At 46.1% G+C, this 17,749-nt stretch overlaps 1 protein-coding gene across 4 annotated transcripts; it reads left to right on the top strand.

Annotated features, from left to right (window-relative positions):
* Positions 1-275: 275 nt before the first annotated feature.
* Positions 276-17,014, top strand: CCDC51 (coiled-coil domain containing 51). 4 transcript variants are annotated; one of them, XM_059716043.1, is made up of 5 exons: positions 291-333; positions 1,018-1,082; positions 1,448-1,777; positions 2,447-2,611; positions 15,621-17,014. In XM_059716043.1, the coding sequence occupies exons 3-5, from the start codon at positions 1,472-1,474 to the stop codon at positions 16,401-16,403; spliced, it is 1,254 nt and encodes a 417-aa protein (XP_059572026.1). In that variant the 5' UTR covers positions 291-333; positions 1,018-1,082; positions 1,448-1,471; the 3' UTR covers positions 16,404-17,014. The 4 variants fall into 4 exon arrangements, with proteins under 4 accessions (XP_059572028.1, XP_059572026.1, XP_014459546.1 ...); XM_059716045.1 differs by lacking the exon at positions 1,018-1,082 and having other exon boundaries at positions 276-333; XM_014604060.3 differs by lacking the exons at positions 291-333; positions 1,018-1,082 and adding an exon at positions 637-725.
* Positions 17,015-17,749: the final 735 nt, after the last annotated feature.

The following is a 17,749-nucleotide window of genomic DNA, read 5'->3' on the forward strand; positions in this document are numbered from 1 at the left end:
CGGCCCCGGCCCCGGCCCCGGCCCCACCTCGTCCAGGTCCTTCGACTGTTTCCTCGGCTGTTTCAGAGGCTTCTTCTTGCCGCCTGCGCCGGGGGGAAACGAGACCGTGAGGCCGAGGCTGGGCCCGAGCCCCCGGGACCGCCCGCCGCCCGCCCCGGCGCCGCTCACGGCCGCCCCTACCTCCCCTGCCCGACATGGCGCCGCCCGCGCTCGCCGCTGCCCCGGAAGTACCATCCCGTCGTCGCGGGAACCGCAGCGGCTTTCTCCCCGTCACTTCCGGCGGCGCCGCGTCGCTTCCGCTTTCGCTTCCGGGCGCGGGGACGCAGCGGCCGGGTGAGCGGCGCGGCCCGCAGGCGGGCGGCGCGGCGCGGCGGTCTCGGGTCCTTGTCGGAGGGCCTGGCCCGGCTCTCGCCCGCCCTCGCCTCGCCCCGCCCCGCCCCGCTGTACGCTCGGGGCAGGCGCCCTGCACCCGCCCCGCCGCCAGGCCGGCCGAGGGCAGCTCCGGCCCGGCCCTTGGTCCCACACGCTGCTCGCGGACTGGGGCGGCGGGCGCGGCCGGCTGCGGAGGGCTGAGGCATCGCCCGCAAGGCGTCAGCAGCCCCCGGGGGGGCGGGCACCGCGGGTTACCCGCCGAAACACCTCGTTCCTCAGCTGCCCGGTCTCTGCAGCTGGGCTGCGGCTCCTCCTTCCTGGTTGGGAAGACCCAGGGAGCTGCGCTTTAAAAGGTGCAGGAATTGTTACGAGTAGACGTTTTCACGCTGTTAATGTGCAGCCTTGATTGCAGACTCGCTGTTGGGGCTCTTTGTGATCTTGGTGATAGATCTCCAGATTTAATTTTTCCAAATAATCTCATCAGGAGAAGTTGCAGGGTCCCGAGTTTTGCACTTGCATGGTTTTACATCCACCTACTCTGCCTTTGTTTTCCCCCACATCAGTACTCGAGTTCTGGCGGGCAGGGTCATGCTCCATCTTCCTTTCCTGTTGTTTGTTTCTCTCCCTCACCCCCGTCTTTCTCAGGGTCGTCAGTAGCAACAAAGTAAAGGTGCTCTGCTCCAGTATGGAAGTATAGCAAACATCTGCAGGTAAATCCATGTGTTAATCATTCTGTGCTTGTGTGCTGTGCTACACTGTGACCGTTGCTACAAGCACTGGTTTTTGGGCTAGTCTCAAGACCTATTGACAAAATTAGTGATCGGGAGACATGATAAGAGTACTTACAAATGTCAGGAAGGCAAAAATGTGTGGTAGAACTGTCGTCCGTAAACCTTTCAGGCGAGTCCCCTGGAAAATTTCCAAGTATAGTATAGATAAGTAACAAGTGGTTGTGTCATTGTTAATTTGACGTTTTTGCTTTTAAACGCATGCTATTTACACAACTTTATATGCATGTAAGTTTAAGAGGGAAACATCTTCCTTTCCTGTTTGTTCTTTCTTTCGTTCTTTGCAGTGGCTGGATTCAAGGTGTGCTCCAATGAGGTACAATGGTACCGTATCCTCAGTGCGCTATGGCGCACAGTATCGCCGTTCTATACTGGGGAGACACAGAATGAATTTACATGTAGTGAGGACTTTCTGCTCTCCAGCGTCTAAGAGGCCTGAGACTAAGACTCCAGTGGAAATGGCGGTGAATCTCTTTCATCGGCTAACAGAAGTTGGGAAAGTAATGGGAAGAAACTCTCTCCAAAGACTCTCCACAACAGTCAAGAGTTGGTGGGACAGATATGAAGAGTTTGTTGGTCTTAATGAAGTTCAAGGGGCTCAGGGAAAAGTAACCGAGGTAATTGCTTGGCATTGTTAATACTTGGAGAATAATATAGAAACCTGTAAATAAAGACGTAGATTGTCCTGTTGAGCTGTCAAACAAATGGCCTGTGGGCAGGATACAGCTCATGGAGATGGGTCATCCCGGCCACTGTCTTTCCCTGGGCTGTGTCACCATGGCCAGTGTGCAGCATCCAGATAGGCAGGGTTTCTCATGGAGTGGGGTTGGGAGCAGGAGTTGACTGCTTGTGGGGGGTCATATGCCTTGGTCCCCTTGTCAGCTTCCTGCTGCTATGGGGGGAAATGTCACTGCAGTCACCGCTGAATTTACCATTCCTCCTTGCTGCTGGCCACAGGATTCTGCAGCAATGTGGACCAGGAATTTCAGTCGCACCAATACTTTCCCCTCCCACAGCATAAGGCTGATGACGGGACTGTGAGGTGGAGATGAGCAGTGGCAGAGCCCACTGCAGGCAGAGCATGTGTCCTGCCAACAAATTTCAGTTTGTTCCATGTCTAAAGCATAGATTGTAGCTTTGAAACAAAGTGATATTGTAAATATTGGAATCACCAACTAAAGGTCAGAAAAGAAGCAACAATGTATCTACTCCTCAGAAAATTAGGTAAAGCTAGATAATTGGTTCGCGTCAGTACTAATGGCCGCCTACGGGTTTTTCCTGTTCAGGCTGAAAAGGTGTTCATGGTAGCACGAGGGATTGTACGAGAGGCGCGCAAGAACGTTGAAGCCCAGCAAATCAAACTGAAGGAGGTTCGGGACCGTTTAGATCGAGTCTCTCGGGAAGACATCCAGTACTTGGAACTGGCTACCCTGGAACACAGATTGCTGCAGGTAAGGGAGATCCCAGGATTGATGCTTGGGGACTCTGGGTTAGTATGGGGAAAATCCATGTCCCTTGCTTTTACTGGTTGTTTTGCAGCTAGGTTTCAGATAAGCCCGGAAGTGTCATACTAGGTCAGATCTGTCTATGGTGACAGTTGTAGATGCTTTAGAGCAGGGATGGGGAACCTCTGAGCCGGGGACTCCATTTTCCAGCTACTCATGCCCATGTGGCTTGTGCCTGTCTCCATGGAGACCCAAGCCCCAGCCATGCCTGTAGACCGCATGGCAGAGCAGGTCAGGGGGCTGCTCCAGAGCTGCCGGGATCTTGTGGTGGGGGCAGCTTGCTCCGGAGTCAGGGCAGAGCTGCAACCTGGGGCCTGCACGCTCTGGGCAGGGGTATGCATGCAGGGGATCGTGGCTCTGCCCCGGCTCCAGACAGGCTGTCACTGCTCCAAGGAGCCAGGGCAGAGCCACGATCCCTTGCATGCAGGCCCCAGATTGCAGCTCTGCCCTGGCTCTGGAGCAAGCTTCCCCCACCGCAAGATCCCATCAGCTCTGGAGCAGCCCCCTGCGCTGCTCTGCTGTGCACACTGCCAGTGTGGCTAAGGCTGTGGTCTCCATGGAGACCGGCACAAGCCATGCAAGCAGGGGCAGTGGGGAAATGGAGTCCCCAGCCAACCACATCCGGCCTGCGGGCCGGACATTCCCCATCCCTGCTTTAGAGGGAGAATATATGAACAGGGCGTGTCTAGAGTGATCCATTCCTGGCATCTACCATCATTGGTTCAGGGACATCAAAGGCACATGCATGACTTTTCTGTTTAATAACTTTATCCTCCATGGATTTGTCTAATCCCCCTTTTTGCACTTAGTTATACTTGCTGCTACAACCCTCTGTGGTAGCGAGTTCTATAAATTTACTATGTGATTCATGAAAAACACGCTTCTTTTTGTTTATTTTTAGCTCTGTCTCCTTTTATTTTCAGTAGGTGGTCCCTGTTCTTGTATTGTGGGACTTTGGTGATTAAAGTTCCCTATTAACTTAATCAGCGCCCTTCATGATCTAATAGGCAGTTATCACATCCCCCTCAGCTATCTTCTTTCTAAGCTGAACAGTTCAAGCCTTTTTGGTCTCTTCTGGTATGACAGCTGCTCCATATCCCTGATCATCCTTGTTGTCCTTCCCTGTGCCTTTTCTAATCCCACTGCATTCTTTTTGAGTTTTGGAAGTACAGTGGACTAAGTTTATTTCTAATGCCATTAACTTCATTGCAGCTATGTCTAGGATGATTTTGGTCTGCTCTGCAGCAGAGAGTTGGACCTTATAGCTTGGTTCAGTTAGGTTAGTACAGCCATTGGAGAAGGAAACGCCTGTCTTGCCTACAGAGGTGGAAGTAGGGGCAAGAGTGTGACCTGTGAATCTGGGATTCAGCACGCAAACCTAGAATCAAATATGTTTTTAAAGACAGAGGTTAGCTTGAGTACTTGATCTGCAAACCAGGCTGGTATTCGGTGGAAATATATTTGGAAGGCCACCTTTATCTTTCTCTGCACCTAGGACTGAGTCCTTTCCCAACAAAGTAATCATGATAAGTCTTCCTGCTTCCCCCTGTCTGGTGGCAAAATTCACCTTACAAAAGGCTGCACAAACTCACAAATGACTACCCACCCTGTATGGGTGAGGTTGTCAAAAGGTGGAGCTGAAGCAAACCTTTACAAGTGATGATATGAGAGGACTTCTACTTCTGTCACCACAGAAATAATTAAAGGTAGGAGTTCTAATGGGTGGGTGAAGTGTGTATCATTTGAGATCCTTTGACAAACATGACTGTCTCTACATGACTGTCTTGGTGGCATAGACTCAGAGTTGTTGCCTCTATCTATGTAAATGCTAAGGTCCAACTGTTATATAAAGCGTACAAATAGAGGACAAGGCTGAGAGAGATGTATCCTGAATTTCACAGCATGTTTTCAAGCCTGTGTCTAGTCCAGTAGACTTCTGTGCATATTAAGCAAGGAATTTAACCTCTTGGTATCTTGATTGTCCCAGAGCATATCTGACACTGCAATTTCTGAGTCTTGTGCAATGGATTTTATATATCAAGTGGCTGTGGAGTCTGTATGTGTGCTATTTAACATGATTCTATAGCAGGGGTTGGCAGCGTTTTTGGGCAGTGCCAAAAACACCCACAACCTTGACTTATAAGATGTTGGTGTGCTGGGGGTCAGACGGCAGGGGAGCCGCAAGGGGCCCGATCCTTGTTGGGTGAAGGCAGCAGAACCCTGGCCCCTTCCCCACACCTCACACATGTCAAGCAAAATGCCTTTGCGTGCCATGCTCTGGCACCCATATTGGGGGTTGTCTACCCCTGTTCTATAGGTTAGGTTCTGACCCACCTTTCTCCCTACCTACCTTTTTCAGGTCAGCCAACGAATGCATTCGTGCACAAAATTGACGGTTACTTAGTACCAATGTTGAAAGGTCAGTTTTTTACTACACCAAGTCCTTAAATCAACAAATAAGTGCCAGTAAGAGAACACCCATTTTGCATTATGCAAGAGGGCTATTGGGAGGGAGGGACAAACACACTGTGCTCAGCAAAGGCTGAGTACATCATACTAAGAGAAGGCAGGCTGTCAGGAGGTGGCTCTGGCTTCCAGATTCTCTGTCATAGTGATGGTGCTGGTTTAGGGGCTGCTGTTGTTTGTGTTAACCAGCAGTAATTCCTGATGGATCATCTGCCAGCTGTGCTGTGCAGATGCAATGCTCCTCAGTCACTTCCCTGCTCTGCCTGTCCCAGCAAACCCTGAAAGAGGGTAACGGGAAGGTATATGTAATTGTGTCATCTATTTGCCATCTGGGGACTCATTTTTTACATGGGTATGTCAAGAAAGACAACAGCAAACAGATTGCTGCCTCTTTTTGAGCAGTAAGGCAGATAGTCTGGCTCTGCATTTATTAGCAGCTGGATAACTGCTGAGTAAAAGAGCTAGTTAGAAGTAAGACTTGAACTTGAGAAGTAACATGACCATTCTGTGGGAGGTAACAACACCTCTGCAGCCACTGCCATTTCCTCTTGGGCTTTTTTTTTTTTTTTTACCTTTGGAAGTTTTATTATGGTTTTTAAAGTTGAGACCAGTGATTCTCAGATGGGGTAGGTAGCACTCTTTTGGTGCATTCCATGAGATCCTTTTAAGGGTGTCACAGGGTGTGAGGAGGTAAGAGTTTGCTCATTCCTGTCTGGCCCCTATGCAAGGAGGTAAGCACTGTAATAAGTCAATTAGGTTTTGAAATGGGGTGCTGCTATATTAAAAAAGTTGTGGAGAGGTTCTCTACCTGTTAGACTGTGCTGAAATGCACGTTTAAGGCAGTGATCAAGCAAAGGCATCTAACAGGAAATTCCATTCCACACGTGAAAACTTTGCAGTGCTTTAAAGCTACTTGTCTTAAAAAAGTAACCCTTCCAAGTCTCCTTATTTTTTCAATTTCATTGAGATGCACAAAATGAGCTAAGATGAATCTAAGTTAGTAGAACTGTTGCCGGCAGGTTAAGGGAAGTGATTCTCTCCTTCTGTTTAGCACTGGGGAGGCCACATCTAGAGTTCTGTGTCCAGTTCTGGGCCCCCCACTACAGAAAGGATGTAGGTAAGTTAGATAGAGTCCAGAGAAGGGGAATGAAAATGGTTGGGGAGCTGGGGCACACGACTAGTGAGAAGAGGCAGAGGGAAATGGGCTTAATGAGTCTAGAAAAGAGAAGACGGGGGATTTAATTTCATCTCCCTGCAGGGTGGTTCCAAAGAGGATGGAGCTGGGCTGTTCTCAGCGGGGGCAGATGACAGGACAAGGAGCCATGGGCTCAAGTTGCAGCAAAGGAAGTTGAGGTTAGATATTAGGAAAAGCTCTCTGACTAGGAGGGTAGTAAAACACTGGAATAGGCTCCCCAGAGAGGTTGTGGAGTCTTCATCCTTGGAGGTGTTTAAAACCAGGTTAGATAAAGCCTTGGCTGGGATGATGTAGATTCATAGATGTTAGGGTCGGAAGGGACCTCAATAGATCATCGAGTCCGACCCCCTGCATAAGCAGGAAAGAGTGCTGGGTCTAGATGATCCCAGCTAGATACTCATCTAACCTCCCCTTGAAGACCCCCAGGGTAGGGGAGAGCACCACCTCCCTTGGGAGCCCGTTCCAGACTTTGGCCACTCAAACTGTGAAGAAGTTCTTCCTAATGTCCAATCTAAATCTCCTCTCTGCTAGCTTGTGGCCATTGTTTCTTGTAACCCCCGGGGGCGCCTTGGTGAATAAATCCTCACCAATTCCCTTCTGTGCCCCCGTGATGAACTTATAGGCAGCCACAAGGTCGCCTCTCAACCTTCTCTTGCGGAGGCTGAAAAGGTCCAGTTTCTCTAGTCTCTCCTCGTAGGGCTTGGTCTGCAGGCCCTTGACCCATACGAGTGGCCCTTCTCTGGATCCTCTCCAGGTTATCCGCATCCTTCCTGAAGTGCGGCGCCCAGAATTGCACGCAGTACTCCAACTGCGGTCTGACCAGTGCCCGATAGAGGGGAAGTATCACCACCCTGGACCTATTCGTCAAGCATCTGCTGATGCACGATAAAGTGCCATTGGCTTTTCTGATGGCTTCGTCACACTGCCGGCTCATGTTCATCTTGGAGTCCACTAGGACTCCAAGATCCCTTTCCACCTCTGTGCCACCCAGCAGGTCATTCCCTAGGCTGTAGGTGTGCTGGACATTTTTCCTCCCTAGGTGCAGCACTTTGCATTTCTCCTTGTTGAACTGCATCCTGTTGTTTTCTGCCCACTTGTCCAACCTGTCCAGGTCTGCCTGCAGCTGTTCCCTGCCCTCCGGCGTGTCCACTTCTCCCCATAGCTTTGTGTCATCTGCAAACTTGGACAGAGTACATTTGACTCCCTCGTCCAAGTCACTGATGAAGACAGTAGTTGGGGCTGGTCTGCTTTGAGGAGGGGGTTGGACTAGATGTGACTTCCTGAGGTCCCTTCCAACCCTCATTTTCTGTGATTCTAAGGTTGATTACAAAAGTACAGAACTACACATGGAGAAAAGTTCTGATCAGAATATGTGAAGAAAGCAGTGGTTGTGTTTTCTTAAATATACGTATAAACTCAGGAAAAAAGGTTGGATTTTGCTGGACTGGGATCAAACAAATAACATTCTTACGAAGTTGAAATTTGTTTAAGAAAGTTTCATAGATTTCATAGACATTAGGGCTGGAAGGGACCTCGGAAGATCATCGAGTCCAGCCCCCCGCCCAAAGGGCAGGACGTCAGCTGGGGTCATAGGATCCCAGCAAGATAAGCATCCAGTTTCATCTTGAAGGTGTTCAATGAAGGCGCTTGAACAACCTCCGGTGGCAGGCTGTTCCAGACCTTGGGGGCTCGGACAGTAAAGAAATTCTTCCTTATGTCCAGCCTGAAACGATCTTGTAGTAGTTTGTGACCATTCGTCCTCGTCATCCCTTGGGGCGCTCTGGTGAACAAACGTTCCCCCAGATACTGGTGATCACCCCTGATAAACTTGTAGGTGGCCATCAGATCACCCCTGAGCCTGCGCTTTTCCAGGCTAAAGAGCCCCAGGGCTCTCAGCCTGTCATCGTAGGGTCTGCTTCCCTGACCCCTGATCATGCGCGTGGCTCTTCTCTGGACTCTCTCAAGCTTCTCCACATCCTTTTTGAATTGTGGAGCCCAAAACTGGACGCAGTACTCCAGCTGCGGCCTCACTAAGGCCGAGTACAGGGGGAGAATGACGTCCCGGGATTTGCTTGAGAAGCATCTATGGATGCAAGCCAGCGTTTTGGTCGCTTTACTAGCCGCAGCATCGCATTGCAGGCTCATGTTCATCTTGTGGTCAATGATGACCCCCAAGTCTCTTTCTTCCATAGCGCTAACCAACATAGCACTGCCGAGCCTATAAGGATGCTGCGGGTTTTTTTTCCCAAGGTGGAGAACCTTGCATTTATCGGCGTTGAACACCATCAGATTCTCATCCGCCCACTTGCTGAGCCTGTCCAGGTCAGCCTGGATCACCCGCCTGTCTTCTGGTGTGGATGCTTTGCCCCAAAGTTTGGTGTCATCGGCGAACTTGGCCAGTCCGCTTCTGACTCCAGTGTCCACATCGTTAATGAAGATGTTGAACAGTATGGGTCCAAGGACAGAGCCCTGGGGGACCCCACTGGTCACAGGACACCACGATGAGTGACTTCCATCAATTACTACCCTCTGGGTCCGACCCCGGAGCCAATTTTCCAGCCAGTGGATCGTGGGGGACCCAAGGCGACAATTGGCCAGTTTCTCCAAGAGACGATCATGGGACACCAGATCGAAGGCTTTTTTGAAGTCAAGATATATGACATCAATCTCATCTCCCTTGTCCAGGTGATAGGTCACCTGGTCGTAGAAGGAAATGAGATTGGTCAAGCAAGACCTACCCGCAACAAACCCGTGCTGGCTATCCCTTAAGATGTTGGCGTCGGCCAGTCCATTAAGGATGGCCTCCTTAATAAACTTTTCTAAGATCTTCCCCGGGATAGAAGTCAGGCTGATGGGCCTATAGTTAGCCGGATCCACTTTCCTCCCTTTCTTGAAGATAGGCACCACATTGGCCTTCTTCCAGTCTTCGGGCACGACACCAGAGCGCCAAGAGTTGTCAAAGATCCGCGCTAGAGGCTGGGCTATGATGCTCGCCAGCTCCTTGAGTACCCTGGGGTGAAGATTGTCAGGGCCGGCTGACTTGAAGGTATCCAGCTTCTCAAGATGTTCCTTCACAAAATCAGCATTAATGGAGGGCAGGGGATCACCCTCACCCGGACTTCCCGGCCCTGTAGCAGGCACAGGCGTCCCATGGGGCTGATGAAAGACCGACGCAAAGTACCTATTTAATAGGTTGGCTTTTTCCTGGGCGTCAGTTGTCAGTTGCCCCATCTGGTTCAGCAGGGGTCCAACGTTGCCCCTGCTTTTCCTCCGGCTCCCCACATATCTGAAAAAGGACTTTTTATTGTCCTTGATGCTCAAAGCTAGCTGGAGTTCAGTTGCAGCCTTGGCTTATCAGCAGCTGCATAGAGTGGGAGGACTAAAGAAGAAATTAATATTTACGTTGGTTGCCACCACTGCAAGCAGTCGCTTAGTGCTAAATGCTGGTATTCTCATTGTACTGGGTTTTAAAATAAAACCCAATTTCCATGCTTGGTATCTACTCTAAAGTCAGTTTTGGGGAAGTTTAAACGCAATGCATTTTTGCTTTAAGCAAGGGGTAAAACAGTGCAGTACTTTTCCCAGGTAAAAGATTAGTCTTTTTTTCTTTTTTCCTGCACGTGCATAATGCAAAAGTGAATTAAATTCTTACATGTTAGATTACCTTAGCAGTGGTCATAGCTTAATACATACTTTCATTATTGCCTCCATTTTCAGTTGCTCTTAACTCGGAGAGTTTTGACCCTACCAACTATGAAACTATGAGATTTTCACATTTCAGGCTAAGGTATCAAGTGTTTGTTTTTGTCTTTGAACCTTAAGGTGAAAAATTCTAGTGACTATAGCAACTATATGCATAGCCAAAGCAGCAGGGTCGTAAAAGGGAGAATCTGACAACTGAATTTGAGGAACCTTTTTTTTTTGTTTTGTTTCAGCAGAACTGTTAAGGTGTGCTTTAAAATGGCTTTCTTGCCCTGTCATTCAGGTAACTGGACTTATGCTGGAAAACACTAACTAGACACGTGCAAGCAGCTAATTAAATTGCAGGTCAGAGCTTGCTTGCATGAAGGGGCAAGGTACCCCCATCCAGCGTGTGGAATCAGGGCCTTAATTATCTGCATGTGCATCCTCAGCCAAATCATGGAGTGTGCACCTTTGGTGATTGTGAAAGCTCCAGTATTGCATTGAGCTCTGTATCAGAGGATCTCTGAAGATATACATGCCTCCTTTAAGGATTGCAATCCACAGAAGGTCCTAGATTTTGTAAAGTAGAATGGCAGTTGTGATGAAAACATCCTAGTCTAATGTACTGAGGAGCTCTACTGCTGCAGAGTTTATTAGACCTAGACGAGATGTTCTTTTGCTCTTTCTTGTGGCTTGCCTGAAAGTGTATGAAACTGTCCCTCAGAAGGGTATATGTAGTTCAAGATCGAGGGATATTTGTGCAATAGCTCCAGCTGAGGAACGAAGTTAAGACTCATGCCTACATTTCTTTGATATCAATGGAGCTCAACCATGCTTTTAAATGTATTCCTTCATGAGTAGCACAGCCATTTAGGAGAAGAGGTAGTTTAACTGTGTAGTAAATGTAGCTGCCTGAATGTGAAGTGGAGATTCACTTTGGAGATCTAGGGGAGAGAGCATGCTACTTGTCACCTCACATCCACGCAACTAAATATACTTCACAATTAAACTACCGCTTAAACAGAAAGCTGATGAAAGGACACACACTAAAGAGATACCAATAAAAATTACTGAAGTTATAACAGGAAAAAATTCCATTATAATAAGTCTAAATCCAGAGAAGTATATTCTTTGGATTGTTATAGTGTCTAGAGGACTGTGCCCTATTGTGCTATAGAACAAATAGTGGTCTAGTATCACATAGCATGAGTATTTAAACAGAAAAAAATGTTTGGATTGTTGTGGTGACATATATTGTTGCAGCCATATCGTCAGAACTGCATTCTAATATAAATGCACGAGGGGGCAGAGTTCATGTTGTGCAGAGGATTTTAACTGACATTTCCTGACTTGAGTGCTTGCTGCACAGTGTTCATGTTCTCTTTCTTATTTTTTTTATGTAATCATATGATAATATTGGATTTCATAGAGGAAATGACAGGATATAAAGCTGGATCTTCTTAAATGAAAACACTCTTCAAAGTTCCCCACATTCCACAATAACAGGACTATAAGCCAATGATATGACTCTGCAGAAAAAAGACAGAGTAAGGCAAGTTCACCGTGAGAGTTTGTGTTTGCAACTAGGAAAATAAAAACGTAACATAATCAGAAAAGTAATGGTAAATTCTCAGGTGAAGTTTCAAATACATGTTTTCTGAGCCCTGGATATGGAATGCTCCTTTTTGAAAGACATGTTGTAGCCATGCAGCTGTACTGATGCACCCCTTTCTCCTGACCAACTCTGTAAGAGATGGGGGCTGAAGTTGACCTCTCATTTACGGATGATGCTTTTGCATCCTTTTGCTCGGTTTTATAAAACTAAGGCTAAATACACAGGTCTGCTTTATCTGTGCTAACAGTATCTTTATGAGTATGTATGTTCTTGTGATACTAGGTCTGCCAAAGGTCAGTGGCAAGATATAAGATATTTGTATTATGAGGGTTGGAAATATCATTATCATTATCGCTGTAATTTTTAGCAATGCACCCTCCTCCCATATCTGCTGTGAGGTGGATTGAGAGCTCTCTTCTGCCTTTTCTGGCTGCTAGGATAAGGAGTTATTGGCAGAGGAGACAAAGGAAGTATCCAGAAGAGATGAGAGGCAAAGGCGTAGTATGTAAGAGATTTGAGTTGGGGGTTTGACATATAAGAAAGGATCAGAGTTTGAAGAAGAAGCAGGCCTACTGGCCCCTGTTTTGCTCAGTCTCTGAGATGAGTTCAGATGCTCTGTGCTTGCCTGGCACATAAGGAGAAGTACAGGGAAATGGTGCGGGGGAAGAAAAGAAAAACAGCAGCATCCCTAGGATGTCAGCACCTACAGAAAACACTGGTGTTGGAAAAAAATGTATGGTTCACTGTACCAAAAGCATCAGAGAAGTGCCACAACTAAATGGAGAGGAAGTCCTTGATTTTCAGTGAGGAAACAATCAGTGCCCTTGCTTGAGTAATGATAGTTCCCTGGAAGTGGTGGGAATACTGGAGTCAGGTGGGGAAACTGAAGCATACTCGAGTGTAGAAGTGAATTCTGCTTATATTTATATAGAGATTATTTCTTTTGAGAAGATGGGATGATTATTAAAGCATATTTAGAGTTGGAAGGATATTAATAGTCCTCTGTATTTTCTGTCAACTAAAGTTACATAGCTGGTAAAGTCATGCACAAGTTAGGGAATGCCATAATTAGAGTTTTCTGTAACAACTTAAGTCAGCTGCCTTAAACCTGTCTGGCAGGATAAACAGTCCGCATGCCAATTTTCCACAGGATTCTTACTTCACTGTGAACAGGGTGAATGGCATTAGGGAATAAGGGCATCTGTTTATAAACAAGGTCAGTCACTCAAAAGTTAGGATGTGCTTGAATCCAATGTTATTGGGCCCTCAAGTGCATTATGAGACTTATATGATCACATACAGGGTTTTTATATGACATCATCTTCAGTCTGTGCTCCAACTGGACAGCACTTGGTGAGCGAACGAATCAGGAATGTGTAGGAAATGCCCGTCTCATTTGCTGCTGAATTTGGAGGTATGTCATGAATAAGGCAGGGGGCTGTGGGAAGGAAGGAAGACTTGTGTCTAAAGAATTGCATCTCCAGAGAACCAAGCTCCATTCCTATCTGCCCCAAAATTCCTATGACATACTAGGCTAATCACTAAAACTTGTTTACATCTCTTTTAATCCGTTTTACAGATAGCCAAATGCTCTTTTTATAACAGCAAGGGATTTATCCAATGTTTTTTAGCAAGTTGATGTTAGATGCTCAGGGAACCTGTTAGCTTTGCCATTGACCCGCTGGGTTATTTTAGGAAAATTGTTTTTCCTCAGTCTTCTTATCTGTAACATGGGAATGATTCGATCCACCTGTGTAAAGTGCTCTGAAATTCATGAGTGACAAGTGCTACATAAGAACTAGGAGGTGTTATTCAAAGAAGATTTGAGGCACTGTAATAAAAGATTGTAAGTGACATGGCAGAGTCCATGAACAAAATGTATATCCAGCAAAGAAAATCTTGTGACTCAAAAAAGGAATGTTGAAAAGTATCCTTCATTCACTGAACCTCGTCTGTCTTACAAAAAAGAGTGGACTGAGAATCCTGTAAGTAAGATGATAAGCACAAATGAGCCCAAACGAAGGTTTTGACATTTCTTAACTTCTGACAACTTGACTTTGAAACCTTAAGCATCGATTTTTAATGTAGGGGCATTACCCAAGGGGATGTGGTCAGGATAAGGTTTCATTTTGGCTAGGTCCTGAACAAACCAGAAGGTTGACAGTTCCTTGTTCAAAGAGTTCAGTGTAGCAACACACAGGATCCAAAGGGTGGGGGGAAAGGGAGATGATCACACATGCCAGATGTATATAGGCATATACAACGTTGGTGTGTTAACTGTATTCATATGGTTTCCCAGTCATGTTAACATTGGTTAACATCATCTAGGCCTTGCAGTAAAAAGGAGGAGTGGATTTGAGACAGATTTGAATGAGAAGTTACCAGCCCTGTTGCTGTTTTCAGGGAAGGTTTTCCATGTGCAAGAAGCAGTACAATCAAAGTTTGTAGTTGGGGCATTGATGCTGACTTTGGTAGGCTATATGAAGCTAACTTTGGCTGAAGCAGTAAGGGTGTTCCTGTATAACCAGGTTGTGCCACAGGGAACTACTCCATGCAAGCTCTGCATGTGTCAGCTTGGAACCAGAAGCAGTAGCCTGGATTAAATGAACTGCAGTACATTTGTGGAGAGGATGGATAGAATGATAGAAGGCAGAGTTCTGCCTCTCCAGTTGGGTAGTATTATACATGGAATTGTGTTCATGGGTACCCAGGCTGCAGTGCAGACTGGAGGGTATTTGATTATTGCATGCTTCTGGACTTTGCTTGTTGTCACAGGGGTCCAAAAAGGTCCCTCTTCATCCCCCCCCCCGGTGTTGTTATGGGTGTCATGGGCTTTTTTGTCTGCCTTAGAAGCATTAAGTGTTTAGCTGCACCAAGGGTGGGGATTTTGACTGGTGAGACTAGCAATGGGACTTGGCAAACCTAGAAGCTCCTGGCTGGAGAGTCTTGCTCCTCTGGGGTCAGGCTGATCATCACATTTGGGGTCAGGAAGGAACTTCAACTTATGGTTTGACTGCTGTGGACTATGGAGTGGGTTTGGTGTTCTGCTGTAGTGGGGAACATGGTCCTGTTCTTTAGATCTCTTGGCCATGCTTTGACAACTGCTTCCTGTCCCTGTAGTGGCAAGACATTGTCAGCTGTGTTTTGATGCTGATGCAGGTGATGCTGATGCAGAAAAACTGGGAAGAGACTCATGAAAGCCAAGCAAGAGTAAGATTTTCAGGAAGAAGGGTGTGATCAACAGTGACAAAAACAGGAGCTATCAAGGAGGAAGACAAAGGAATACAGGCTTTGAGCTTTATCAAGGAATAGGTGGTGAGAGTTCCACGAGAAGAGCTTCCACACAGTGTTGGGGTTGGAGGAGAGGAACACAAGACAACAGCTGTAAATAGTGTGTTTACTATAGGAGTAGTGAAGTCAGGAAGCTACTAGTTTCAAGATGGGTCTTGATCGGTTTATGAAAGGGATTATGTGACACGGGAACTAGACTCTGTGACCTAAGAGGTCCCTCGTAGTCCTGTTTTCTGTGTTCCTATTTCATAAATTTAGAAGGGAAAGGAAAGAGGGTGATGAAGCAGTTTCTGAAGAAATGGAGGCAATCAAAGGTTATGTTTCAAGAAAAGGGATGTTGGAACATCCTTGTACTACAAACAGAATGGAATGTGTCAAGAAAGAGGGGCCTTCTGCATGCATAAGACTTGTGGAGTTTAGAGTATGAAACTTGGTTGGAGCTTCCGGTTCTTAATTTTGAATGACGTGACATTTTGGATGGCTTTAACCCAAATGAACTGAGGAAAAACCTGACTGTAGAAGGAGAGGTTTCTAAGACAGAACTAATGCAGCAGTACAGCTGAGGGGTATTAAATTTCACTGTAATTATGTACACGGAGGGGGGGAAAATTATAATCTTAGCCAAGTGTTTAATTTGTAGGTACAGCCTTCAGTGTGCACTTATAATTACACATCACCTCTTCAATTTACTGGTTTTTTTGCAGGAAGAGAAGAGGTATCGAGCTGCCTATTTAAGTGCAGAAGAATCTGAGCGGGAAAAATTCTCTCTCTTCTCTGCAGCTGTCAGAGAAAGCCATGAAAAAGAGCGAACAAGAACAGAACGAACAAAGAACTGGTCCATTATTGGTTCTGTATTAGGGGCCATTATTGGTGTCCTTGGTTCCACCTATATAAACAGGGTAAGGCTGCAAGAATTAAAAACTTTAGTCCTTGAAGCCCAAAAGGGACCAATAAGCCTACAGGAAGCCATCAAAGAACAGGCCTCTAGCCACTATTTACAGCAAAAGGACCTCAGTGACCTCATTGTAGACCTGAGAAACACGTTGCAGACTGGAGCGGGGACATCACAGGGAACTGAAGAGAGTGCTTTGGAAGTTCAAGAAGTCACTACAGCATCATTACAAATAAATTCTCTCTTAGCTTCTTTAAAAGAACAGCTAAACTACTCTAAACAAGTCAGTTCATGCCTGGGAAGCTTACAGCAGCAGCTTACCTGCCTCGAAGAAAATTTAGGACAAATGGTGTCGGAAGTACAAACTGTTAAACTTGCGGCACGTTCTCAACCTGCGGAAAGAGTGCAGCCTGCCTCTTCAGTGGAAGGGAAGGGCCAGGCTTTTGGGGTAGAAGATGTGATTCTGGGATTGTCTGATACTGAGCAGAGACTGGAGACCCAAATCAAGAGAAATTCATTCTACAGTACTGCAGTAACCTGCACTGCATTTGCCTTAACTCTTCCGGTACTGTATGTTTTATTCAAAGGAAATTAATCTCCATTTAAACACACTCTAAGCACTGAGAATCACTGCTAGTCAAAAATCTATATTAAAGTTTCTAAACTTGCTTTCTCAATTTTTGTGTAAGTCATGCACTTGACCTGGAAACCTTTAATCATGCACTTCATCCCCCCATGCACAGTACCATTTTTCTCCAGTACTGTAGAAAGTACTGATTTACAAGTCTCAGGCAAAGAATGTTCTACCATTTCATTTGCTGCACCCTGTCTTCTCCTCCTCCAGTGTATTCTTTCAATGTCATTCTAGCTTTTTGTGATGTGCAGATTAAAGCTTTTCCCCCCTAACTTCTCATTACCAAATATTACAGCTTTTGCCATTTTTAGGTCTTCCCATTCTTGTCAGCTTATTTCTTATTAATTTTTCAGTTGCTCAATACACAACATTCTGCTGGTCCTTTTACTAGAGAAATAGAAAAATCTGCCCAGAACATTTTATCCTCTGCATTTTAGATGCGACTCAGTGAGTGGAGAAGGTAAAAATGGGCTGAGATAAGCTATGGATAAATGAATGTTACAGGGATATCATCTGTAATGCAAGACATGCACACCTAGGGGATGCAATTAAAACTTTTTATTGGTAATGTATTGATGTCTATTTATTATATAGTGTCCAGACTTGGTGCTTCATCCATCTGACTATGGAAAGCTCCCTGTCCCACCCCTGGGATGAGATAGAAGATGCAGAAATACAAACACAGTTAAGATGATGCTTCTCCCTTAGCTTGTTTAAGCCTATACTGTGGTTTTCCTCTAGCCATTTGCTTTAGTTCTTATCCCCCTTACTGATTTGGCCCTTAGCTATAGTTTCCTAAACTGATGCATATTAGCAGCTCATCTTCCGCTCTTCTTGGCACATGCTCTCTTTTTTTCTATATTTCTCAGCTGTTAACACACCTAGAACACTCACCCGAGCCCTGAACAGAAGATGGACAAACCACCAAACTGATGAGTGCACCCCAAACTAAGAAACTTGTGTTTAATTTACTGTTCCTCATTCTCTTTCTTGCATTGTTTTCTTCTTCCTAGTTAGTATTAGTTTATTCTTTACAAAATGTGCTAGCTTGCATTTTTCTTATTTTATTGCTTTCCCATATTTTTGTTCTGTCTGGGTCCTTTTCTGTTGTTTTTCTGTCCTTGCTAGGTCTCCTACACATCCAGATTGAGAGTTTATAAATGTAATATAAAAAAGGCTGCCCCCAAATGTGATTGAATATATTAAGGAAGACCAATTACAACACTGTTGCCTAGTCACCCAGTAGATATTCTCTCCTTGTCCAGAGTCTCTCATCTTTTGCTGCTTGGCAAGAGAAAGGTGAACAT

Source organism: Alligator mississippiensis, chromosome 12 (assembly GCF_030867095.1).
Source record: "Alligator mississippiensis isolate rAllMis1 chromosome 12, rAllMis1, whole genome shotgun sequence".
Lineage (NCBI taxonomy): Eukaryota > Metazoa > Chordata > Crocodylia > Alligatoridae > Alligator > Alligator mississippiensis.